The sequence below is a fragment of the Hyperolius riggenbachi genome, chromosome 7 (genome assembly GCF_040937935.1).
Source record: "Hyperolius riggenbachi isolate aHypRig1 chromosome 7, aHypRig1.pri, whole genome shotgun sequence".
In the NCBI taxonomy this organism is placed as follows: domain Eukaryota; kingdom Metazoa; phylum Chordata; class Amphibia; order Anura; family Hyperoliidae; genus Hyperolius; species Hyperolius riggenbachi.
Window position 1 is genome coordinate 61,566,149 of NC_090652.1, and position 26,616 is coordinate 61,592,764.

Genomic DNA, 26,616 nt, shown 5'->3' on the forward strand with positions numbered 1-26,616 from the left:
TGCCGCTCTGCAGCCGCATCTGACCAGCGGCTATCAACTCCAGCACTTCACGGCCACGCTTAGGAGGGGGACAAATGGCCACACGTGCTGCCTCAGCTGAGACCCACCAGCACCCAGCTTCTGCAACATCCGCAGTAAGCTGCTCTGGCTGTGACCTGGACATTACCCCCTTGCCTCCTTCAGCCTCTACTGCTGGTGCTTTGGATGGGCACTGATCCCACAGCCCACTCCACTGGCCCTCTCCCACATGGTCACCTGCTCCTCAAAATTGTAAGACCTGTTACCTTTACCTATTCCTACTGTCTGTACATTGTTGTATCTGCTTGTAGTTTTGTTGCAAATTCTGATTTCTGTATAAATATTACTGTAGCTGTAATTAGTAGTGCTGATTAATGGAGGTAATTGATGTGGTTAATGGAGCTGGTGGGGATGGCAGGGGGTTGGTGTAGCTAATGGGGCAGCAGGAGTTACTGTAGAGTAGTTAGTGAGGCAGCAAGGTTTTTCTGTAGCTTAGATAGTGCTTGGGGAGGGGGGAAGATCCACAAGACGCTCCTGCACCATGGACGCACCTAGGTTTAATGTATTCTTTTTTTCCCTCGTTTTTATCCTCTAAACCTAGGTGCGTCTTATATTCCGGAGCGTCTTATATTCCGAAAAATACGGTATATATGTTTAATTGTTATAATTATATATTATTGTGAATAACCTTCATTTATGGTTTGTTCTTATAATAAATCTGAAAATATTCTTTATAACAATGATATAAATATAACTACGTTCGTAAAAGGTGTTGTAAAACATTAGTAAGTATTAATATAATTTTACTAAAACTATACCTAAGCCTACTCTCACACAGAACCCTCCCTGTACCTATCCCTAACCCTAAGACCCCCTGGTGGTGCCTAAACCTAAGACCCCCCTGGTGGTGCCTAACCCTAAGACCCCCCTGGTGGTGCCTAAACCTAAGACCCCCCCTGGTGGTGCCTAAAAATAAGACCCCCCTGGTGGTGCCTAAACCTAAGACCCCCCTGGTGGTGCCTAAACCTAAGACCCCCCTGGTGGTGCCTAAACCTAAGACCCCCCTGGTGGTGCCTAACCCTAAGACCCCCCTGGTGGTGCCTAAACCTAAGACCCCCCTGGTGGTGCCTAACCCTAAGACCCTCTTGGTGGTGCCTAAACCTAAGACCCCCCTGGTGGTGTCTAAAACTAAGACCCCCCTGGTGGTGCATAAACCTAAGACCCCCCTGGTGGTGCCTAACCCTAAGACCCCCCTGGTGGTGCCTAAACCTAAGACCCCCCTTACTGATCGCTTTATTATGTGGATAATAATGTTTTACTAATTGTGGCTGCAAAAAATATATTGCAATTTACGTTACATACTGATCGCTTTATTTTGTGAATAATAATGTTTTACAAACAGTAAGGGATAAAACTTTAAATAATGTTTTAATTAGTTAAATAAGATAAATATGTTAAGTATTTTTATAAACGTTATTCGGCACGGGTGCATTTTATAAACGTAAATCACCACAAGCACAGTTATAAATCATTAAAAATCTCCGGGCGCCGTTTGTAAACGTTATTTATCTCCGGCGCCCTTTGTTCCTGCTCGGCGCCCATTAAACGTTATTTATTATGAGAGTGAATGGCGGCGCCCTTTTTGTCCACTAGCTGCCTGCGCCCTTTTTTCCCGCTTCCGGCTACTTATACTGAGGGAACCTATATATGGCTACCTATATTGGGGACACCTATGCCTGGATACCTATACTGGGGGCACCTATACCTGGCTAGGGCAGGGGGATGAGCTGATACAGAACAGGACAAGAGGTAACACAGGGGGATAAAAGAGGCACAGGGGGAACAGAGGCGGACAAAAGAGGCACAGGGAGAAAAGAGATTAGACGGGAACATGAGGTCACACAGAAGGACACAAAAGAGGCACAAACTGAGGTAAGACAGAGGGGGACAAAAGAGGCTCAGGAAGAAAAGAAGGGACAAGAGTACGGATAAAAGATAAGAAAGGACCTACAAGTCTCCATCTTATTTGTTAATCGGGGACTACCTGTATTTGGCTCCACCCACCACATGTTATGGTCACGCCCACTTTTTGCCGCATTACCGTGTGCATGCTGCTTTCATCAGTGTTAGAGCCATGTACATTTTTTTTCCACAGCGCACTGACACGAGGGTGGGGTGGCTAGTGGGCGGGCACAGCAACCAGTGGTTAGGCCTAGGGAGGGGGGTGGCCCAGGCCTGATGATGTGTGAGGGGCCCCAAAATTTCTGATGGCGGCCCTGCACACAATGACCATGCACTTTCTACTGCAGAGCTGGGTGGGAGTATCTGAAGACTGGGTGGGGGCAGACAATGATACATAGACAGAGTAAGGGAGGAAATTATGTCAGGATTGGCTTCAAGATAGACAGAGTCAACATGGAAAATCCTAAGGATTCTCTTTTCTGCTATAGAAAAATCACTAAAATCAAAACGTGGACAGTGCAATACATAAGTTAAGTAGAGCAAGTATTTATCTACTTATATATGTGTTTGTTTTCTTTCTGAGATAGTATTGCCGGTACTAAGTAGGTTGGGCATATGATGCCCCTGCTATTCCCTCTATTTTCATTTGCATTACCCTTCAAGATCCCCTTTTACCTGGTATCCCAGGATATCTTAATAAGATTCCCTGTCCTGTTGTACCTTATCTGCCAATACCTATTTTCTCATCTACTGTTTTGCGTTTTTTTTATGTTTGGTCACCAATGTTCTTTATGATTTTTTCAGTATTCTTACAAGTAGGCTAATTTGCCTAGGTGGTTTACTTTGTAACTGGCCTTTGCTAATTCACAACTAGGACTTCAGGTCTATTTCGTTATTCTTTGACAATGCCTTTGTTACCTTTGTTTAATTTGATGTTTTAAATAGTCCTTGCAAGCCACTATGGCACATGCTATTTAAGAAAACCTAAATTCTGTATTATGCTTAAAGTTTTTTTTTTTTTTTTTTTTTTTTTATTGGCTTTCTCTTTCAATAAACTTCTTTGGAAGTAAAGATAGTGAGAATTATAAATTATATATCGCAGATGCGGAGAGGTGGAGAGAAATAAAAATATACAAAGCACGAGCGTCTATTCTCTCATTCATTTACAATGCTATACTCCCTTTTCAGAGATTCACAGAGATTTTGCCACAATGCAGAGATTTACAGAGATTTTGCCACAATACAGAGATTCATTGCGATTTTGCCACAATGCAGAGATTCACTGAGATTTTGCCACAATACAGAGATTCACTGAGATTTTGCCACAATGCAGAGATTTATTGCGATTTTTCCACAATGCAGAGATTCACTGATATTCAGCACAATACAGAGATTCATTGTGATTTGGCACAATACAGAGATTCACTGAGCTTTTGCCAAAATGCAGAGATTCACTAAGATTTTGTAATATGCAAAGTATCACTGAGATTTTGCCACAATGCAGAGATTTACTGAGATTTTGCCACAATGCAGAGATTCATTGCATTTTGGCACAATACAGAGATTCACTGAGATTTAGCACAACACAGAGACTCACTGTGAATGATTTGGCACAATACAGAGATTCACTGAGATTTAGCACAACACAGAGACTCACTGTGAATGATTTGGCACAATACAGAGATTCACTGAGATTTAGCACAACACAGAGACTCACTGTGAATGATTTGGCACAATACAGAGATTCACTGAGATTTAGTACAACACAGAGACTCACTGTGAATGATTTGGCACAATACAGAGATTCACTGAGATTTAGCACAATACAGAGACTCACTGTGAATGATTTGGCACAATACAGAGATTCACGGAGATTTAGCACACTACAGAGATTCACTGAGATTTTGCCACAATGCAGATATTCAACGTGATTTAGCGCAATACAGAAATTCACTGTGATTTGGCACAAAACAGAGATTCACAGCGACTTGGCACAATACAGAGATTCACTGAGATTTAGCACAATACAGAGATTCACTGAGATTTAGCACAATACAGAGATTCACTGAGATTTAGCACAATACAGAGATTCACTGAGATTTAGTACAATACAGAGATTCACTGTGATTTGGCACAATACAGAGATTCACTGTGATTTGGCACAATACAGAGATTCACTGTGATTTGGCACAATACAGAGATTCACTGTGATTTGGCACAATACAGAGATTCACTGAGATTTGGCACAATACAGAGATTCACTGAGATTTGGCACAATACAGAGATTCACTGAGATTTGGCACAATACAAGAGATTCACTGACATGTGGTGCTCTGCAGAGACTCACTGAAGTTTGGTGATTTACAGAGATCACATGGATCTGGTGCTCTTGAGTTATCCTTGAGATTTGATGTTCTACAAAGATTCATTAGATTTAGTGCAATACAGATAATTACTGAGATTTGGTACTCTACAGACATTCAGGCCTTTTGCACACTACATGCGATTCAGTTTTTTTATAAGATTCAATTTAAATAAGTACTTCCTGCTGGTACGCTTTTTATTAAAAAAAATCGTATTTGTGTATCAAAAATCTGATTGTATAAAAAATGAAATGGAATCACATGTAGTGTGCAAGAGGCCTACAAATATCCCTTCAATTTGGCGCTCTATAACGATTAACTGAAATGTGGTTCTCTGCAGAGATCATTAAGATGTGATGCTTTACAGAGATTCTTTAAAGAGAAACTCCAACCAAGAATTGAACTTTATCCCAATCAGTAGCTGATACCCCATTTTACATGAGAAATACAATGATTTTAACAAACAGACCATCAGGGGGCGCTGTGTGACTGATTTTGTGCTGAAACCCCTCCCACAAGAACCTCTGAATACCGCGGTACTGCTGGCAAACTGCTACAATGTAACAATGTTCACAGACAGGAAATAGCTGTTATTAGCTGTCTGTAACAGACAGAACAGCTAGGAGCAGCCAAATAACCTGCCCACAGTAACAATGTCACCATGTAATAAATGTCAGAATATGAATCTGGGAGAGGAAAGATTTTACAATGAGCAAACACTGACTAAATCATTTTATACATAATTATTGTAAAAATGAAGCACTTTTTTTATTACATTATTTTCACTGGAGTTCCTCTTTAAGATACAATACAGAGATTTGGTGCTCCACAGAAATTACTGAAAATGTCTGATTTCCTGTTTCTATGTTTCTGCACCATGTGATCACCAGGCACTAGTAATAAAACTGAGTTCAAGGTTTTGGGATACAAGTATTATATAGAGACTGAAAAAATCCAATCTCAGGAAAAACTGACTGAAACTTTGGTTAGTAAGATAAGGGCTTACAGCCTCTGCTGGATTTGAAATCACAGATGGGAACCATCTATAAGAATTTATTTCAGATCCTGACTAGACAGAATACATTTTGTTTTTGCTGTAGAGCGAGGAAGAGTTAGAATCCCTGACTAGTTTTCATTGGCAGCCTCTCACTTCCTGTCCTTGGAATTACCGTATCTGTTTTCAAGTCACAGAGCTCAACAGTAGTCCAAGAGACAGGAAGTGAGTGCAAATACGGCCAATGGGGGATGCAGACAGCAATACTACCTCCTGAAAGTTTCTAACTCCTTTTTCATGATAACAAATAAAAATAATAATAATTAAAAACACAAACCAAGAAAGAAACATAATTAGGGATGCTCTTACAAGTAAATCCAAATGCCTAAGCACTCGTATTCGTGATTTAAATGAGCATTAATTACCGCAGGTGTGGAGCGGGGACATAAGGGGTTATTTACCCATAAGGCTGCGTCCTTCCCTGCTCTCCAAATAGAATGCACACGCGTCCTATTCATCGCATTACAAGCCTCACACAAGCCGGAAGGAGGAAGTGCCCATAGCGAGGCTTGTAATGCGATCAATAGAACACGTGTGCATCCTATTTGGAATGTGAACCAACCCTTACATGTTGGGAGGGTGTAAGACCTCATTCACACCAAAAAACAAAAAAAAAAACCGCAAGCATTTAGCATTTTTGTGCGCTTTTTTTTAGTGCCTCCCGGCGCTCCATTGCACGCTGCGTTTTTGTTAAAAGCGATTTTCTAAAAGCTTTTCCAGGGCGGTTTTTAAATTCACTCCCTGACGTCAGCCAGGAAGTGAACTCTTTGACCCGGAAAAGAATAAATACAATATATTTATTCTTAAAAACGCAAATGGAATCGCTGCACAAAGCGATTTTGTGAACGTTTTGAGTTTTTCCTGTACCTTCTATTGAGGCAAAATTGCAACAAAAATGGTCCAGGCACCGCTTTGCTGAGCGGATCGGAAACAAACCGCTCAGATGTAAACTCTCTCATAGAGAATCATTGCACAAGCATCTTTAGGGACAATTTAGAAAATCGCCTGCGCTTGAAAAAACGGCAAAAATGCCCCTAATGTGAATGAGCCCTAAAGGCAGAGTATGAAAAGTATGGGGTTTCCCAGGCAAAGTGTTGTGAATGAGGCTGGCAGTGTTTGGGTAGAATATACTACACACAAAGGCTGCACGCAGTCTAAGCCAAGGAGGGGAAATGAGGAGCAACCTCCTTTAGCATTATAATGCTTTATTGCAATTAATGTAAAGTCAACAGTTCTCCCTAGGGATAGGGAAAGGGTGGGAAGCAATGAAAAAACAGTGAACAACTGAAGGCTGTTTTGTGTATAACTTACGCCAAGCAGTTTAGGTATAATTTAAGGTTATCTTACCAAGCACATCAGAAAGCATGTGTATCTCCTCATCATACAGAGAATCAGTAACGTCTGTGATGTTGACTCGGCCTCGGTGTTTGGTGTGGTACAATATGGCAAACATGCACTGGCAGGCCTCTTGGTTCAGCATGCGTTGATTATTGTTGGAGATGTAGACTGGGCGTACCGTGCAGTGTTTTGCTATTCCATCACGTAACCAGGCGTAGTCCCCTTCCGCAGAGCGGGAGAATATCCCCACATCCTTCTGGGGTCTTCGGTAACTTTGGATCACATCCATCCCTGCTGGGGACAATCAAAGGGAAACTGAGCTTTATCTACTATAACAATGGCACTCATATAATCATTCTCCCCCCATTCCCCTGAAAAGCCCAATCTCTCCTTATTCACCTATTTGCAACTTCTTACTCACTTCACCCTCAGACCTTAAAGGAAAAGTCTGAAAAAAAAACCACTTACCTCGGGCTTCCCCCTGCCCCTGGAAGTGGATATGTCCCTCGCCGCAGCTCCGCTGTCCAGGGATACCCTCCGTTTTAGATGCAAACCTCGCCAGGTCGGCATCTTTTGCGCCTGTGCAGAGCGCTCCAGGCCACTGATCGGGAGCAGCACAGCCGTGCGCTCGCACAGACGCAGAAGTTGCCGACCTGGTGAGGTTGGCATCTGCAGGCAGCGCCGGCCATTACAGTCTGTCCCTGCAGTAATTAGTGAAGGGAAAGCTGCTGGCGGACTCTCATAGGGAAAGATTAGTTAGGCTCTTGTAAGCTTGTTAGCTTGCTCCTGGCTGATTCTTATTCCTAAAATAGCACCCCACAACAGCTCCTCCCTCCTCCTCCTCCAGGGATCTTGTCTTCCAGGGATTTGTAGGATGTCAAAAGCCAGCTGACATACATTGGCCAGGAATTGAACCCAGGTCAGCTGCTTGGAAGGCAGCTATGCTCACCACTATGCCACCAACACTACATGCTGAAACTTCTTGGAGCAGACTTACTTCCTCCCTCCAAAAGACACACATACATCCCCATAAAATAATTCAACAGCAACTGCATGCACAGTCTCTGTGGCACAATCAGCTGTTAACCGAAAGGTTGGTGGATCAAGGCCACCCAGGGACAGCCTTGCCTTTTGCATTTAACAGTTGTCCAAAGAGAACCCCACATAGCCATGTAGAATCATCTCCTTCTCGCTCTGGGCTTGAACCACCAACCTTTCTGTTAACAGCCGAACACGCTTACTGATTGCACCACAGAGACTGTGCACACAGTTGTTGCTAAACGATTTTATGTAGATGCATGTGTGTCTTGTGGAGGGAGGAAACAAGTCTGCTCCAACAAGTTTAACGCCACTTTAAACAAAACCTGTATATATCAAATTTCTACATATATTTCTATGATCCTTTCATGATGACAAAGGCCAGAAAGAAGTAGGCAAAGGAGTGCCCATTTTTCAGTACGGCTAAGCGGTCTCACTCACTTTTTCCTACAACGAAGCACCTGCTGTATGGCAGCAGAGTGGCGCAGCGGAAGCGTGCTGAGCCCATAACCCAGAGGTCAATGGATCAAAACCATCCTCTGCTAGGTGTACTTTGGCTTTTACACCTTGCTTTACCACATGGGCCAATCGGTGGCCATAGCCCCGTAAAAGAAAGTGTCATTAGGGCCTTGCTGTAACATAGATAGTAGTAACTATTTCAACTTATGTACCCTTCTTAAACTTGAAGATTGCATACAAACGTAAGCAGAGTGGTGCAGCAGGAGTGTGCTGGGCCCATAACCCAGAGGTTGATGGATCAAAACCATCCTCTGCTAGACATGATTTCATTTTTACACCTCGCTTTATCGCATGGGCAAAACGGTTTCCATAGCCCTGTAAGAGAAAGTGTAATAAGGGCCCTGCCGTAACATAGATATTACGGTAGCTAAGACTACTCCTGGGCCTTTCTTGTAGTTGAAGAGATGGGTGAACTGTGACACCACACTTAAAACAAACAAACAAACAAACAAAAAAACAGAAAAGCTTCCCCATATTGGAGCATTGGATTTGGTAAAGTCTTAAGTCAATGAGTTGTAAGACACAAATAAGCTTTAGTTTAGCAGGAATGGTTGCATGGCCACCTAGCTTTTCATCCTTCCCACCCTTGCACTGGAATCTTCCAGACTTCAAATTGCTGTCCTTTACTGTGTGTGTTACACCAGCATCATCCAGGGGGGCACATGATCTTTCTGAAGTCTTGAATTGAAACTTGTAAGCAGTATCACCATGTGTCCCACTGCTTTCATCTAGCAAATTAGGCAAATAAGCAAGCTCATTTTTCTCTTGGGTATATCACAATGGTACATGCTAGGCTGGCTTCAGCATGTAGCGTTGGTGGTATAGGGGTGAGCATAGCTGCCTTCCAAGTAGTTGACCTGGGTTCGATTCCTGGCCAATGAATGTGAGGTTGATTTGACAGCCTACAAGATTTCTATCTGATGGGGAGTTCAGCTCCATAGAATAGACTGTGTAGGTATGGCTCTCATACTACATGGAAGGTGGTGAAATTGGTCTAAGATCTTTCAAGTGTGTATGTAGCATAATAGATAGATAGAGCAGATTCAGGGCAAGGAGAGGCAGTTTAACCACACATGCACATCTAAAGGGAAGTTGGGTTGGGGATGCCCCTTTTATTGCTTTCTCTGCGGAACAGGAATGTAACAAATCAGCCAGCCGCTCAACTCCGACAGCTTACATTCCTCATACCGACAGCTCAGTTTGGGAAAATACCGCATTTCTACCTCAGCTGTTAAAATGTTTATGAATTAGCACACAGAAGTCTAAAATACCGAATGCGGTATTTTCCCTCCCAGATTTTTTTTATCGCACTACTTTTATGAATGATAGTCATAGTCAAAGTTTGTTTTGGGTAACCATTATTACAAATTTGGGTTCTATTCCGTTAGCCGGGCGCACGCTGGCAGCAGAGTTACATCTTTCCCTTCTATCCATGGCGGCCTGGAGGGGGAACAGTAATTAACACCACCTAGTGGTTGTGCCGGGCTAACGGAATAGTCCCCAAATTTGTTCCGAGCCTTATGGGAACCATCTTCTATTATTTCCTGTATTTATTTTTTTTAACACTGGCTGTTTCTTTATGTTTCCTGTGTGGGCTGTGCAACTTACTACCAAGAGGTTGACTAATGCTGCATGTCACTCTGCTACACTGTGTGTCTTCCTACATCCCTGTGTGTTACTGACAGTTCCCCACCTCTCTGTATCTCCCACTGCTCCTCTCTGTGTCCTGTTACTATTATCTCCCTGTGCTCTCCCTCTTCACCCCTTACCACATCAGCCAGGCGTCCGGTCCTGTAGATTTCCTGAACCTCTTGTCTTCCTCTTCCAGTGTCCCCTGTATGGCGTATATTGGACAGAGGATAGTGAAAGTGAAAGCACAGAGAGAGCACCCAGCTCAGAGCACAGGAGGAGGAGGGAGGAGCAGGAAGACTTCAGTGTGTTTCATAAAGCAAAGTGCAGCAATTTACAGGCAGCCTGAAAGAGCGGGAACAAAGTACATACTAAGGGAAAGTTCATGTGCCACTGCAGTGCTTTTAGTGCTCTTTTCCACCAGTAATCGCCTAATGCAAACGCAAGCGATTATTCATCAATTGCGATTGGGATTATGCATTTATCTTTAAACATTGAAGCGCAATCGCACTTAAAATCACTCCAAAAAGTGAAAAAAATGAATCCTGAAAATGGGGAATGCTTTCTGCGATTCCGATTCTAAATGAGCAACCATAGCAATTTAAAAATCGCTAACGTTTTTGGATTTGAATTTAATCACGTTCAGTGGAAAAAAGCCCTGAGATTTTCAGCACTTCCCTGATCACTAGCAATTCTGATTGAGGCTTCTTGTACAATGCAAATCGCAGTTCCAATTTCCGATTTGCAATTCCGATTTTCACTGGTTGCTAGCAACACAAGAAGGAAAACGCAGCATCAGGGCTCTTTTACATTACATACGATTCCGATTTTGATGCGATTTTACATGGGATTCTGATTTTTGATGTAATTAAAGAAAAAGTCCTGCATGCTGCGTTTTTTCTGCGTTTTTCTTCTTGTGTTGCTAGCACCCAGTGAAAATCGCAAATCGAAATCCTGCATGGAGTTAGTGATAGAGGGTGATGTAGCTGCATGGAGTCAGTGATAGAGGGTGATGTAGCTGCATGGAGTTAGTGATAGAGGGTGATGTAGCTGCATGGAGTCAGTGATAGAGGGTGATGTAGCTGCATGGAGTTAGTGATAGAGGGTGATGTAGCTGCATGGAGTCAGTGATAGAGGGTGATGTAGCTGCATGGAGTTAGTGATAGAGGGTGATGTAGCTGCATGGAGTCAGTGATAGAGGGTGATGTAGCTGCATGGAGTTAGTGAAAGAGGGTGATGTAGCTGCATGGAGTCAGTGGTAGAGGGTGACATTAGCTGCATGGAGTCAGTGATAGAGGGTGACTTTACCTGCATGGAGTCAGTGATAGAGGGTGACTTTAGCTGCATGGAGTCAGTGATAGAGGGTGATGTAGCTGCATGGAGTCAGTGATAGAGGGTGACATTAGCTGCATGGAGTCAGTGATAGATGATTGTTAGTGATATTGTAATGTGTGGTGGAGAGAGGTGGTAGAGTGTGGCTTTAAATGTACGGAGTCAGTGATAGATTGCATGGAGTCAGTGATTGATTATTTTTAGTGGTATTGTAATGTCTAGTGTGCAGGGCTGGACTGAGCCACCAGGGAGATGGGGAAACCTCCGGTGGGCCCTTCTGTAGGCATTTCTGGTGGGCCCTTCTGTAGGCACAGAATTTAAATTCCATATGACATCCGACTTCCAAGACTCTGAACGAGTCTATTGTTATGCCTCTTCCCTCCAGTGTTCGTGCCCACCCATGGTGCCATGCTGGAATTGATGGGCAAACTGCCTGCAGCCACTGCATTCCTACTGAGTGCGCCATATGCTTATGTCACCGCGTGATGACGTTAGTCGCAGTCTGAGTGTCTACAATCTATAAGAAGAGCTGAGCCGTTGTCACAAGGGTAGTGATCATTGGAAAGAGTGGAGAGAGAGCTAAGCTGCTCCAGCCTGGATGCAAAAGCCAGGCCCAGGGATTGGAGGGTGGAACTGGATCAATTCAGTCAAGAAGACAGGAGGAAGCGCATAGGCAGTGTGACTGTCTGCTAGAGGAGAGTGACTGTTTCTGCAGGTTAGTTAAGTTAGGAACTGGCAAGCAGCCAGCAGGAGGTTGGGAATGGGGGTGATTAAAATTGAGGTGCAGAAAGCAGTCTGAAAAAGAAAGGTGGTATAAGAGAAGCAGGGGCGTAGCAAATACCATAGCAACCATAGCGTTGCTATGGGGCCAGCCCAAGCCCTATGTCACAGGGGATCCGCAAGGACCTGGAGGGGTGGCAGCATGAGGGGAGGAGCTTGGTGGCACATTGGTGGGAAGGGGGGAATGGCCCCCCCTCCCTCACCTAGGGCTCTCCCCTCTGCACTCCCCTCCAGCACTGATTATGCAGGCGGCGGGGCAGCGGCGGGAGATACATACCTTCTGTGCTCTCCACCGATGCTCTTCTCTCAAGCCTCTGACGCGACTCAGGAAGTCGCGTCAGAGGCTAGGGACAGGAGCATCCGTGGAGTGCACGGAAGGTATATATCTGCCGCCGCTGCCCGCCGCCTGCATAATCAGTGCTGGAGGGGAACGCAGAGGGGAGAGCCTGAGGTGAGGGAGGGGGGGCCATTCCCCCCTCCCCACCGATGTGCCACCAAGCTCTCCAATCATGCTGCCACCCCTCCAGCACCCCAAAAATGGCCCTGAGCGGGCCCGGGGGGAGGGGTGGGGGGCGGCCTAACCTGGGGGGTGCCGCCTGTCACTCACTACCTAACTGGGGGTCCCTGTCACTCACTACCTAACTGGGGGTCCCTGTCACTCACTACCTAACCGAGGGTCCCTGTCACTCACTACCTCACCTGGCGGTCCCTGTCACTCACTACCTAACCTGGGGTCCCTGTCACTCACAACCTAACTGGGGGTCTCTGTCACTCACAACCTAACTGGGGGTCCCTGTCACTCACTACCTAACTGGGGGTCCCTGTCACTCACTACCTAACTGGGGGGCGCCTGTCACTCACAACCTAACTGGGGGGGCGCCTGTCACTCACAACCTAACCTGGGGGGCGCCTGTCACTCACGACCTAACCTGGGGGTCCCTGTCACTCACAACCTAACCTGGGGGGTGCCTGTCACTCACTACCTAACCTGGGGGTCCCTGTCACTCACTACCTAACCTGGGGGTCTCTGTCACTCACTACCTAACCTGGGGGTCCCTGTCACTCACTACCTAACCTGGGGGTCTCTGTCACTCACAACCTAACTGGGGGTCCCTGTCACTCACTACCTAACTGGGGGTCCCTGTCACTCACTACCTAACTGGGGGGCGCCTGTCACTCACAACCTAACTGGGGGGGCGCCTGTCACTCACAACCTAACCTGGGGGGCGCCTGTCACTCACGACCTAACCTGGGGGTCCCTGTCACTCACTACCTAACCTGGGGGGTGCCTGTCACTCACTACCTAACCTCGGGTCCGTGTCACTCACTACCTAACCTGGGGGTCCCTGTCACTCACTACCTAACCTGGGGGACCCTGTCACTCACTACCTAACTGGGGGGCGCCTGTCACAACCTAACTGGGGGGGCGCCTGTCACTCACAACCTAACCTGGGGGGCGCCTGTCACTCACGACCTAACCTGGGGGTCCCTGTCACTCACAACCTAACCTGGGGGGTGCCTGTCACTCACTACCTAACCTTGGGGTCCGTGTCACTCACTACCTAACCTGGGGGCCCTGTCACTCACTACCTAACCTGGGGGTCCCTGTCACTCACTACCTAACTGGGGATCCCTGTCACTCACAACCTAACCTGGGGGGTGCCTGTCACTCACTACCTAACCTGGGGGTCCCTGTCACTCACTACCTAACCTGGGGGTCCCTGTCACTCACTACCTAAACTGGGGGCTCCTGTCACTACATACACTGGGGGGTCCCTGTCACTACCTGAACTGGGGGGCACCTGTCACTACTTACACTGGGGGGCTGCTGCCACTGCCTGAACTGGGGGCTCCTATTACTGCCTGAACTGGGGGGCTCCTGTCACTACCTGAACTGGGAGACTCCTGGCGCTACCTTAACTAGGGGGCACCTGTCACTACCTAAACTATCCAGGCCAGCCAGCCCAGCATCACCAGCATTTAACCAGCCCAGAATCACTGTCAAAAAGGCCACAGCATCACCACCAGTCAGGCCAGCATTTACTTCAACCAGCCAAGCACAGCTCAGCATCACCGCCAGCCAGCCAGCCCGGCCAACGCATCACCACCAGCCAACCCAGCCACAGCATCACTGCCAACCCAGCCACAGCATCACCGCCAGCCAACCCGGCCACAGCATCACCTCCAGCCAGGCCACAGCATCACTGCCAGGCCTTTCAGCCCACACATCATCCCCAATGCAGCCAAAAACAGTATTGCCAGGCCAGCCTGGCACAGCAGTCAGTAGAGGAGAATTCAGAAGCCAGGTGAGAGGTGTCTACCATATTAAGGGGGCATTCTGCCTATTTATGTGAAATGCTGTCTATTTATGTGCCTCATGACTGCTGAATTTGTATTGTTTGGGGCCGCATGATTGCTGAATTTGTCTTGGGGGCCTTATAATTTGTTGGGGGCCTCATGATTGCTGAATTTGTCTTGTTGGGGTCCTCATGATTGCTGAATTTGTCTTGTTGGGGGCCTCATGATTGCTGAATTTGTCTTGATAGGGGCCTCATGATTGCTGAATTTGTCTTGTTGAGGGTCACATGATTTGCTAACTGCGAGACTATGGAAAAAGCTGAATCATCATCATCATCATCATATGAGACAATAGCATTAAACCTAATTTTTTAGCTTTTTAAAACAGAAAATAAAACTGGGAGGTTCTAAAAAAATGAATATATTTTTCAGGAGTAGGAAGGATGAAATTGTTTATCTTCACAGTTTATTTTCAACGTGGATTTTCCATAATGTTCATGTATGAGTTAAACCGTTTGTACAGTATTTAGTTTAAATTGCTGTTGCCACAAGGGGGCCCAGTGATTTCTAGTTTCTAGTTACGCCCCTGACTACTACCTAAACTGGGGACACCTATAGACCTGGCTACTTACACTGTACTTAGAGGGGTGTGGGAATGTTGGGGTGGAGGGTCCTGGAGGAATGTTTGGGTGGGAGGTCTGAGGTCCGTGGGGTTGGAAGGTCGTGGGCCCATAAAAAATGTTTGCTATGGGGCCCAGTCATTTCTAGCTACGCCCCTGAAGAGAAGTCAAGGGCAACTTAAAGGGAAGGTCCGAGGTGCATAAAAAGCAAAAATCTACTTACCTCGGGCTTTCTCCAGTCCCTTGCAGCCGTACTGTGCCTTGGCCGCAGGTCCGATCCCCGCGGGTGGCCTGGGGTCCCCTCTGGTACAATAGACCTACTTGCACTCCAGCATGCGGCTCACGTAGTCGTGCTGACGTCATCCGGACTGTACTGTGCAGGCTCAGTAGTTCTGCGCCTGTGCAGTACAGTATGGATGACGTCAGTGTGACTCCATGAACCACACGCTGGAGCACAAGTAGATGCTGACCTGGTGAGGTCGGCATCTGCACCAGAGGAGACCAGGAGCCACCGAAGCTGCGGCGAGGGCACAGGATGGCTGCCAGGGGCTCCAGGTAAGTAGATTTTAGCTTTTTATGCTCCTCTGACCTTCCCTTTAAGCTGGGACTATTAAGTTGGAATATTATAATAACAAAGTGCAAGTTTCCATTTCAGCCGTATAACTTGTATTGAGTAGAGATGTAGCAAACCGTTCCAGGCGAACTTTGGTAGTTTGCGTTCGCCTGCAGCAGGCAAACTTTTGCGGAAGTTCGATTCGCCCCATAATGCTCTATTGAGCAAAACTTTGACCCTCTACATCACAGTCAGCAGGCACATTATTGCCAAACACACTGCTCTCACTGCTGGGGGCCCGTCCCTCCCTCCTTCCCTCCTTCCTTCCTTCCTTCAAGCAAGGTCCTTATGCCATTTGACTCACTTGTCTGCCTACACTAATTAGTTAAGGGACAGCTGCTTTCCCTCCTCTCCTCCTCCTACCGGAGGGAGGAGGGTCTCATCTGCCAGGGAATTACATTATTACAAAAGCCAGCTTACATACCGTGGCTGGAAATTGAACCCAGGTCTCAGTGCATTGTAACGAACATATCCATTATACCACCAACACTACTAGCCAAAACTAGTCCAAGCTCCAAACTCAATCCAAGAGAAAAATTAGACAAGACAAGACAAATAACATTTATATCACACATATTTTCTCCTGGCAGACTCAAAGCACCAGAGGTGCAGCCACTAGGGCACACTCTATAGGCAGTAGCTGTGTTAGGAAGTCTTGCCTAAGTTCTCCTACTGAATAGGTGCTGGGTTACTCAACAGACAGAGTTGAGATTCGAACCCTGGTCTCCTGTGTCAGAGGCAGAGCCCTTAACAATGGTTCCAGCCACTGCTTAAGGATATGTAGCCAGGCATGGCCTTGTCTTTCGTGTTCAACAGTTGTCAAGAGAAAAATAAGACAAGACAAATAACATTTATATCACACTTTTCTATAGGCAGTAGCAGTGTTAGGAAGACTTGCCTATAGAGTGTGCCCTAGTGGCTGCAGCTCTGGCGCTTTGAGTCTGCCAGGAGAAAAGCGTGATATAAATGTTATTTGTCTTGTCTTGTCTAATTTTTCTCTTGACAACTGTTGAACACGAAAGGCAAGGCCATGCCTGCCTACATGACCTTAAGCAGTGGCTGGATGATGTAATGGTTAAGGGCTCTGCCTCTGACACAGGAGACCAGGGTTCGAATCTTGGCTCTGTCTGCTCAGTAAGCCAGCACCTATTCAGTAGGAGACCTTAGGCAAGTCTTCCCAACACTGCTACTGCCTATAGAGTGTGCCCTAGTGGCTGCAGCTTTGGTGCTTTGAGTCTGCCAGGAGAAAAGCATTATATAAATGTTATTTTTCTTTTGGATTGAGCATAAATTGTACATGCTAGGCTAGCTTCAGCTAGAAGTGTTGGTGGTATAATGGATATGTTAGTAACCTACCATACACTGAGACCTGGGTTCAATCCCCAGCCACGGTATGTAAGCTGGCTTTTGAAATACTGGAATTCCCTGGCAGATGAGACCCTCCTCCCTCCGGTAGGAGGGACCGGAGGTACCGAAGGGAGGAGGGTGCTCCAGGTACTAGAACCCATGAAACATGTTTTCTATCATTTTTTTTAGCCAGTAGAAATTTTTGTAAATTTTGAAGTTCGCATCCACATTGAAGTCTATTGCGGTTCGCGAACCGAATTTTTCGCGAACCAAAAATCTGAGGTTCGCGACATCACTAGTATTAAGTGCAATTTTGTGCATAAGAGGTATTATATCATGATAGAGGATCAGCAGAGAGAGTGATGGTGGGTGCAGCAGGGCACTTTCTGTGGTATTATGGTAACATGCCTCATAAAATTGCACTTGTATACAATTGAAACAAAATAATTTGCACTTTGTTGACTGTAATAATTAATCCAACTTGGCAATGCCAGCTTGCCACTGTTGTCTCTTATACCATATTACATTGTTCTGGAAACAGCCTGAGCAAGCTAATCAATTTGGAGGTAATAAAACCTGCCAGTAATTGATGTACCGCCAGGGCTGTATTTAGGGTTTGGGCTCCCCTAGGCACCCCAAACCTATGACACCCCCCCCAGAAGGACATTGGCGGTGCACGGAGCACGCCGCAATGAAAACTGGGAGCGGCCACAAAATACAGTGGGCGTGTCCATAACATACAGTGGGTGTGACCAATTAAAACTTCCTAGTAAGAGTGCAACCCAAAGTCGGTGGAGCCGTGTTTTCTCCCCGGATATGAGTAAAGTGACACTAAAAAAGCAAGTAGGAAAAAAACCACACACATTAGCCAGTGTTCTCTTGCACAAAATAGTGGTCTGTATTATATTGTGAGCTCCTCTGAGAAAAGTCAGTAACATGAGGACTATGTTCTCTGCAAAGTGCTGCAGAAGATGCCAGTGATATATAAATACATAATAATATGGTAGGACATTAGACTATGGCAGGATTAGATTGAAAGCTCCTCAGAGGACAGTCTGTGACATGACTACGTACTCTGTGAAGTACTGCTGAAGATGGCAGTACAATATAGTACAGTAGTATGGCAGCATTGTGGCATAGTGGTTTGCGCTCTCTCCTTGCAGCACTGGGTTCCCGGTTCGAATCCCAGCGAGCATCTGCAAGGAGTTTGTATGTTCTCCCCGTGTCTGGGTGGGTTTCCTCCAGGCACTCTGACTTCCTCCCACATCCCAATAACATACAATACAGATAAGTTAATTGGCTTCCCCTAAAAATTGGCCCTAGACTATGATACATACATACACATGACTATGGTAGGATTAGATTGTGACAAGACAGTTAGTTACAAGACAATACATACTCTGTACAGTGCTGCATAATATGTTGGCACTACATAAATAAATAGTATAAGTAGCCAGGTCTATAGGTGTCCTCAGTATAGACATACTATAGGTGTCCCCAGTATAGATAGCCAGGTCTGTAGGTATCCCCAGTTTAGGTAGTAGTCAGGGGCATAACTAGAAATCACTGGGCCCCCTTGAAAAAATTTGGATGGGCCTTTCCCCCCCATAGGTGCCAAATAATTGTAATGGGGCAGCGTTTCACTATAAAATAATTGTAATGAGGCAGCGTTTCACCATAAAATAATCATAATGCAGCAATGTTTCACCAGAAAATAAACACAATGAGGGCATCATTTCAGCACAAAATAATCACAATGTGTGCAGCATTTCATCAGAAAATAATCATAATGTAGGCATCATTTCACCAGAAAAGAATCACAATGTGGGCAGCATTTCACCAGAAAATAATAGCAATGTGGGCAGCATTTTACCAGAAAATAATCACATTATAGGCAGCATTTCACCAGAAAATAATCGCAATGTGGGCAGCATTTAACCAGAAAATAATCAGAATGTCGGCAGCATTTCAGCAGAAAATAATCACAATATAGGCATCATTTCACCAGAAAATAATCGCAATGTGGGCAGCATTTCACCAGAAAATAATTGCAATGTGGTTAGCATTTCAGCAGAAAATACTAGGGGCCTGATTCACAAAGCGGTGCTAACAGTTAGCACGCTGGTGAAAAGCCCTTTATCATGCCTAAACTCAGTTTAGGCATGATAAGTTTAGGTGTGATAAGTTTAGGTGTGATAAGTTTAGGCATGATAAGTTTAGGTGTGATAAGTTTAGGCGTGATAAGTTTAAGCACCAACTGGGTTAGCACCGCAGTGCACAGCTGATAAAAAGTTTTGCGCTAGCAAAGTCTGGTGCACTTTGCATAAAGTTTAATGGCGCTGCTTTGCGTGCGGGACTTTGCACGCTATCTACACTTATCTAAACTTATCATGCCTAAACTTATCACACCTAATCTTATCACACCTAAACTTATCACTGTGAGGAAACGCGGAAAAGCCGCCGTCTCTCGAGGTGAGGCGGCTGTTTCCGCATCCAGCAGCGCGTCTCAACGCGGAAAAACCGCCGCAAGCCGTCCAGGCAGAGCGGCGGAATCCGCATTGGTAACGGTGGAATCCGCATCAGAGGCGGCCCCCGCATTAGATACATTGCATGACAGTACTGGTGTGGCTGGGACTGATAGTCCACCAAGATTCAGACTTACACGCGCGCGAGCACAGAGGCAGAGTTTAAATAGCAGTTAGAAGGGTGTCGGCTGACCAGCTGGGTCAGCTGACAAATTCCACTGCTCTCATTGGACCAGCAATTAGGGAGGTCCTGGAAAGGTCCTAGAGTATATATACTGCTGGTTGTTCACTTGCTCTTTGTCTGGCGTGCGATCACATACGTGGGAGCACCCAGATCCGTAGTCAGATCCGCAAGTGTGCCGGGACCAGCTGGAGCTGTAATCCTACACTTAGCTAGATTCTGTTGATAGCTAAAGTACTAGTTTGATTGTGATTATCTGTTATGACTCTTGCCTGCCTTGACTATCCTCCTGAACTCTGATCTTGCACCTCGATATTTCTGATACTCTGTTGCCGAACCCTGGCTCGCTCCTTGACTCTGCTTCTGCCTCCTGATTTTGTACCCCGATATATCTGATACCCCGTTGCTGTACCCTGCCTGTACTTTGACTCCGCCTTTGCCTTCTGATCTTGTACTTTATCTGTCCGTGTGTGTACGACCTGGCTTGTCCGACCTCGAGAACCGACCTTACCGTTAGAGGCGGTTCCTCGCTCTGTTAGCGATCCTTCCTCCTGAGGGTCACTTTCAGATATACCTTCCTACTGTCAGTCTGACTCCTCCCGTCTTGGAGAGCTCAGGTCTGCGGAAGGAATCTGTGCAGTACTCCTTGCTGCATTGAGGCCTTGTCCTCTAAGTGTTACTGTTACACCAAACACTACACTCTACTCAGGTGAACAGAGGTTAGTTTGTATATCGGATTATCGGTGAGACTGCAGATCACTTATAATCTGGTATATATCTGTATTTCCGGTGATACTGCAGATCACCGGTAATCAGATACTCTCTGCGCCCACCGATCGTTACAGAACGCCAGACCAAATACAAAATGGACGCAAACACTGATTGTCTGGGTGTACTTGCCGCTTCGGTGGACAACATCAATCAAATACTGGGCACCCACATAACTCTTATTGATGCCCTATCAGGGTCTGTACAAACCCTCCAGACATCAGTGGATCATGTGCGATCCTCTCCTAGCTCTGACATACGTATGCCTGTCCCTGAAAGCTTTTCCGGCCACAGATCTGACTTCCGGAATTTTAGGAGTAGAGTATTGTCCTATTTTGAGTTGAGACCCCAATCTTCGGGTACTGAGACCCAGAGGGTCACGTTTATTAAAACTTTGTTGTCCGGCGACTCCCAGTCATGGGCATATAGCCTGCCCACTGGAGACAAAGCGCTTACCTCTGTAGAGGAATTCTTTAAGGCTATGGCAGTAATTTACGACGATCCAGACCTTGCCTCGACTTCTGAGCGGAAGCTCAAGCTATTGCGTCAAGGCGAAGGTTTGGTCGAAGATTACGCGGCCGAGTTTAGGAGGTGGTCAGTTACGGCCAGGTGGGACACTCATGCCCTGTTAGATTGTTTCTTGTCAGGGCTGTCCGATGAGGTCTCTGACATGATGTTAAGTCAGCCCGAACCCAGAACAGTCGATGAGGCCATCTCAGCGGCCATCCGGATCGACCGCAGGCTGGGCTACCAAAGGCAGACCAGGGGTAGTTCCCGTGTCAGAAGGGTGTCTTACACCACAGCCCCAGTGATTCCACCTCCTACTGTTTCATCTTCTCCGGTCTTGCTTCCATCCGAGCCGATACAGATTGGTCGGTCAAAATTGACCCTGGTGGAGCGAAGACGGAGAATGACCGAACAGCTGTGTCTGTACTGCGCTGAAGGGGGGCATATAGTACGAAACTGCCCTAATAAGCCGGGAAAACGCTACCGCCTGGGAGTGGTAGGGGGTAACACCCTGGGCGTCCGACTTTTACCCTTAGAAGAAAAACGGTTGCTTCTTCCCTGCACCATTACGTGGGAAGATAAAACCGAGGTCACGGAAGCCTTTATCGATTCAGGCTCCGCGGCAAATTTTGTGGATTTTGAGTTTGCTAAGAAATTGGGTATTCCACTCACACCTGTACAACCACCCATCCAGGTTACGGCAGTGGATGACTCTCCTCTGCAAGGGAGTCACCCACTGTCTCAGACACCAGAGGTGAGAGTCACCATAGGGGTTCTGCACTGGGAAAGATTACAATTCTTTGTGTTGCATATGTCTACTTCCACCATTATACTCGGCATGCCGTGGTTGCACCTTCATTCTCCACACATCGATTGGGCCACCGGCCAACTAGTTTCTTGGTCAGCACGCTGCTTTCAGCAATGTTTAGGGAAGGTGACACTGGGCCAAACCAGGGTTCATGTACAAGGGGTACCTGAGCAATATTTAGAATATTCTGATGTGTTCTGTCCCAAGGCAGCAGACAAATTACCCCCACATCGCTCTTTTGATTGCCCCATTGATATCCGTTCTGGTTGTATGCCTCCTTGGGGTCATCTGTACAATTTATCTGGGCCAGAAAAGTTGGCCATGCAAGAATATATCCGTGAGAATTTGGCCAAGGGTTTTATTCGTCCGTCCCGATCGCCTGCTGGAGCAGGTTTCTTTTTCGTTAAAAAGAAAGACGGGGGCCTGCGGCCCTGTATCGATTACCGGGGACTAAATACAATCACGGTAAAGAACCGATATCCGTTACCCCTGATAGACGATTTATTTACGCAGGTCACAGACGCCAAGATCTTCTCAAAACTGGATTTACGGGGCGCGTACAACCTGGTACGCATAAGAAAGGGTGATGAGTGGAAAACGGCCTTTAACACGCCAGACGGGCATTACGAGTACCTAGTGATGCCCTTTGGGTTATGTAATGCCCCGGCCGTTTTCCAGGAACTCATCAACGAGGTCTTCAGAGAGGTGTTGGGGAGATTCGTGCTGGTCTATCTAGACGATATACTTGTTTTCTCCAACAACCTCTCTGAGCACAGAACGCATGTGAAATTTGTACTCAGCAAACTAAGACAAAACTCGTTATACGCTAAACTTGAGAAATGTATTTTCGAAGTAACATCTGTTGCCTTTTTGGGTTACATTATTTCCACCACGGGCCTGTGTATGGATCCCGCCAAAGTCTCTGCTGTGTTAGAGTGGCCCCAACCCGTGGGGTTAAAATCTTTACAGCGGTTCTTAGGCTTTGCGAACTATTACAGAAGGTTCATAAAGGGGTATTCCACGGTCATTTCACCCCTCACCAGTCTTACAAAAAAAGGGGCAGATACTAACCACTGGACTCCAGAAGCTCTACGAGCATTCTCCACTCTGAAAGACTTGTTTTGCTCAGCACCCATTCTGAGGCACGTTGACACTTCTTACCCCTTCATTGTTGAGGTGGACGCCTCAGAGGTCGGGGTAGGGGCTGTGCTGTCTCAGCGATCAGGGTTGCAGGGAAGATTACATCCCTGTGCCTATTTCTCTCGTAGGTTCTCTCCGGCAGAGAGAAACTACGATATAGGCAACAGAGAGCTCCTTGCCATTAAACTTGCCTTTGAGGAGTGGCGTCATTGGCTGGAAGGAGCAGAGCATATGATTACGGTATACACCGATCACAAAAACCTGGAATACATCGAGGGGGCTAAGAGGTTAAGTCCCCGTCAGGCTCGATGGTCGTTATTTTTTTCGAGGTTCCGGTTCCTGATTACATACACCCCGGGCAGCAAGAACGTTAAGGCAGATGCTCTGTCCAGATGCTTTGAGCCAGAGACAGCCCAGCCTCCTGCCCCAGAGTCCATTATCCCACAGAGGCTAGTGTTAGCGGCAGCTGAGACTTGGGAGGACTGGACAGAGACCCTGAGGCCTTTTCAGCAGGATGTCCCCGAAGGGAAACCTGAAGGGGTGATGTTTGTACCCCTACCCTTTCGTCTCCGCACTTTGCAGATGTTTCATTCTCACAAGAATGCGGAACACCCTGGGGCATCTAGAACTCAGGATCTAGTATCCAGGTGTGCTTGGTGGCCTTCTTTAGCAGCAGACTGCAAGGAGTTCGTTAGGGAGTGTGCAGTTTGCGCTAAGAGTAAACCCTCCCGGCTGGCACCTGTGGGTACCTTGCAGCCTTTACCCACCCCGAGTGAGCCATGGACTCATTTGTCCATGGATTTTGTGGGCGAACTTCCCAAGTCAGAAGGTATGTCGGTCATTTGGGTGGTAGTCGACCGCTTCAGTAAGATGGCCCATTTCGTGCCCTTGAAAGGACTCCCCTCGGCCCAGGAATTGGCCGACTTGTTTATTACACATGTCTTCCGGCTGCACGGCATTCCGGAGAACATAGTGTCGGATCGGGGAGTCCAGTTCGTTTCTAGATTCTGGAGGGCATTCTGCCAACAAATGGGCATGAAGCTTTCATTTTCATCGGGCTACCACCCACAGACCAATCGGCAAACGGAGAGAATCAACCAGTCATTGGAGCAATTTTTGAGGTGCTACGTTGCGGAGACGCAGAGCGACTGGGTTAAATTTCTGCCCTTCGCGGAGTTCGCACAAAATAATTTGAAAAGCTCTTCCACCGGATTCTCTCCGTTCCAGGTTGTGTCTGGAAAATTGCCCAAGTTCTCACCATTTCCAGTGGCCTCCACCCCGTTTCCAGCTCTGGAGGCCTGGCAGAGGTCTTTTAAAGACATTTGGCGCACGGTGAGAGATAGTTTACAAAAGGCGTTTTTAAGTCAGAAGGGTCAAGCTGACAAAAGACGTTCGGTGGAGTGGAGCTTCCAGCCAGGAGACTTGGTTTGGGTGTCCACGCGTCATTTAGTCCTGAAGCAGCCCTCAGACAAATTGGGCCCCAGGTTTGTCGGTCCATTTCCGGTAGCGAAAAAGATTAACAACGTCACTTATACCGTTGATCTCCCCGCCAGCATGCGTGGGGTGAGATCATTCCACGTATCTCTTCTCAAACCAGCAGTCCAGGTGGGTCCCACTCCACCTCCTCCTGTCTTCGTAGATGCCCAACCCGAATACGAGGTGGAGAAGATTGTAGATTCACGTACTGTACAAAACTCGGTACAGTATCTCGTACATTGGAAAGGGTACGGCATTGAGGAGAGGCAATTGGTACCAGGGACGTGTATGCATGCGGACGAGTTAAGAAGGGAATTTCATGCCTTACATCCCGAGAAACCTGGTGAGAGTTGTCCGGAGTCCACTCCTCGAGGGGGGGGGTACTGTGAGGAAACGCGGAAAAGCCGCCGTCTCTCGAGGTGAGGCGGCTGTTTCCGCATCCAGCAGCGCGTCTCAACGCGGAAAAACCGCCGCAAGCCGTCCAGGCAGAGCGGCGGAATCCGCATTGGTAACGGTGGAATCCGCATCAGAGGCGGCCCCCGCATTAGATACATTGCATGACAGTACTGGTGTGGCTGGGACTGATAGTCCACCAAGATTCAGACTTACACGCGCGCGAGCACAGAGGCAGAGTTTAAATAGCAGTTAGAAGGGTGTCGGCTGACCAGCTGGGTCAGCTGACAAATTCCACTGCTCTCATTGGACCAGCAATTAGGGAGGTCCTGGAAAGGTCCTAGAGTATATATACTGCTGGTTGTTCACTTGCTCTTTGTCTGGCGTGCGATCACATACGTGGGAGCACCCAGATCCGTAGTCAGATCCGCAAGTGTGCCGGGACCAGCTGGAGCTGTAATCCTACACTTAGCTAGATTCTGTTGATAGCTAAAGTACTAGTTTGATTGTGATTATCTGCTATGACTCTTGCCTGCCTTGACTATCCTCCTGAACTCTGATCTTGCACCTCGATATTTCTGATACTCTGTTGCCGAAACCCCGGCTCGCTCCTTGACTCTGCTTCTGCCTCCTGATTTTGTACCCCGATATATCTGATACCCCGTTGCTGTACCCTGCCTGTACTTTGACTCCGCCTTTGCCTTCTGATCTTGTACTTTATCTGTCCGTGTGTGTACGACCTGGCTTGTCCGACCTCGAGAACCGACCTTACCGTTAGAGGCGGTTCCTCGCTCTGTTAGCGATCCTTCCTCCTGAGGGTCACTTTCAGATATACCTTCCTACTGTCAGTCTGACTCCTCCCGTCTTGGAGAGCTCAGGTCTGCGGAAGGAATCTGTGCAGTACTCCTTGCTGCATTGAGGCCTTGTCCTCTAAGTGTTACTGTTACACCAAACACTACACTCTACTCAGGTGAACAGAGGTTAGTTTGTATATCGGATTATCGGTGAGACTGCAGATCACTTATAATCTGGTATATATCTGTATTTCCGGTGATACTGCAGATCACCGGTAATCAGATACTCTCTGCGCCCACCGATCGTTACAATCACGCCTAAACTGGCTTTTCACCAGCGTGGTGCAATGGTTATCATGCCTAAAGTCTCTAACTGGGTTAGCACCGCTTAGTGAATCGAGCCCTAGGTGTCCCCCAGTTTAGGTATATAGGCGTCTCCCAGTTTAGGTAGTAGGTAGAGGTGTCCCCAGTTTAGGTAGCCTGGAAGGGGGAGCACCGGAGCGAGCACACACAACAGTGGGGAAGGGGGGATGTTTCCCCCCCTCCCTCACCTGGGGCTCTGGCTCCCCCTTCTTAGCTGTCCCCCCAGTGCAGAGTGGCAGCAGCCGGCAAACATCTTACCTCTTCCACTGCTGCCTGGTCTAGTGACGTCACTGACTAGACCACACTAGCGGCATGCAGAGTTTAGGATCATGTTCCCAGCCGCTGCCACTCTGCTAGAGGGGGGCGAGTTCCCCTCCATGTGTGTGTGTGTGTGTGCTCTCCGCTGCCGCTGCCCCCCCCCCCCCCCCCAAAAAAAAATTCCAATAAAATTATGAAAAGATAAAAAATAAAATTAAAATACATTGGCAATAGGTGGCCGCCCCCCCGAGGGGCCACCTATGGCACCGGCCCACGGGTGCCTCTTAAGAGATATGGCCTTTGTGCCCTTGTAGTGACGGCACGATATACATTTATAAAGTATTTTTTGAGTCCCCATTATTCGGAACTCAGGCACCCAGAACTCTCAACTAACTGACATGCCTGAGGTGGACAATGGGGGCTGTACTTTTGTTATGTGCAGAGGTTTTGTGCAGCAGAAGCAACCTTCCAGTCCTCTGGGCGCCAACTTTT

At 47.0% G+C, this 26,616-nt stretch overlaps 1 protein-coding gene across 2 annotated transcripts in view; it reads right to left on the minus strand.

The window, feature by feature from the left end:
- The window catches only part of LOC137525527 (uncharacterized), a 79,309-nt gene extending 69,162 nt beyond the window's left edge, over positions 1 to 10,147 (minus strand). Inside the window, exons 1-2 of one of the 2 annotated variants that reach the window (XM_068246653.1) lie at positions 10,062 to 10,147; positions 6,745 to 7,026 (exon numbers count right to left, since the gene is read on the minus strand). In XM_068246653.1, the coding sequence (XP_068102754.1) occupies positions 6,745 to 7,024 (280 nt within the window). In that variant the 5' untranslated portion in view covers positions 7,025 to 7,026; positions 10,062 to 10,147. Of the gene's footprint in view, positions 1 to 6,744; positions 7,030 to 10,061 lie in introns of both variants that reach the window. The other variant, XM_068246654.1, reaches the window with a different exon arrangement.
- Between the last annotated feature and the right edge of the window lie 16,469 nt (positions 10,148 to 26,616).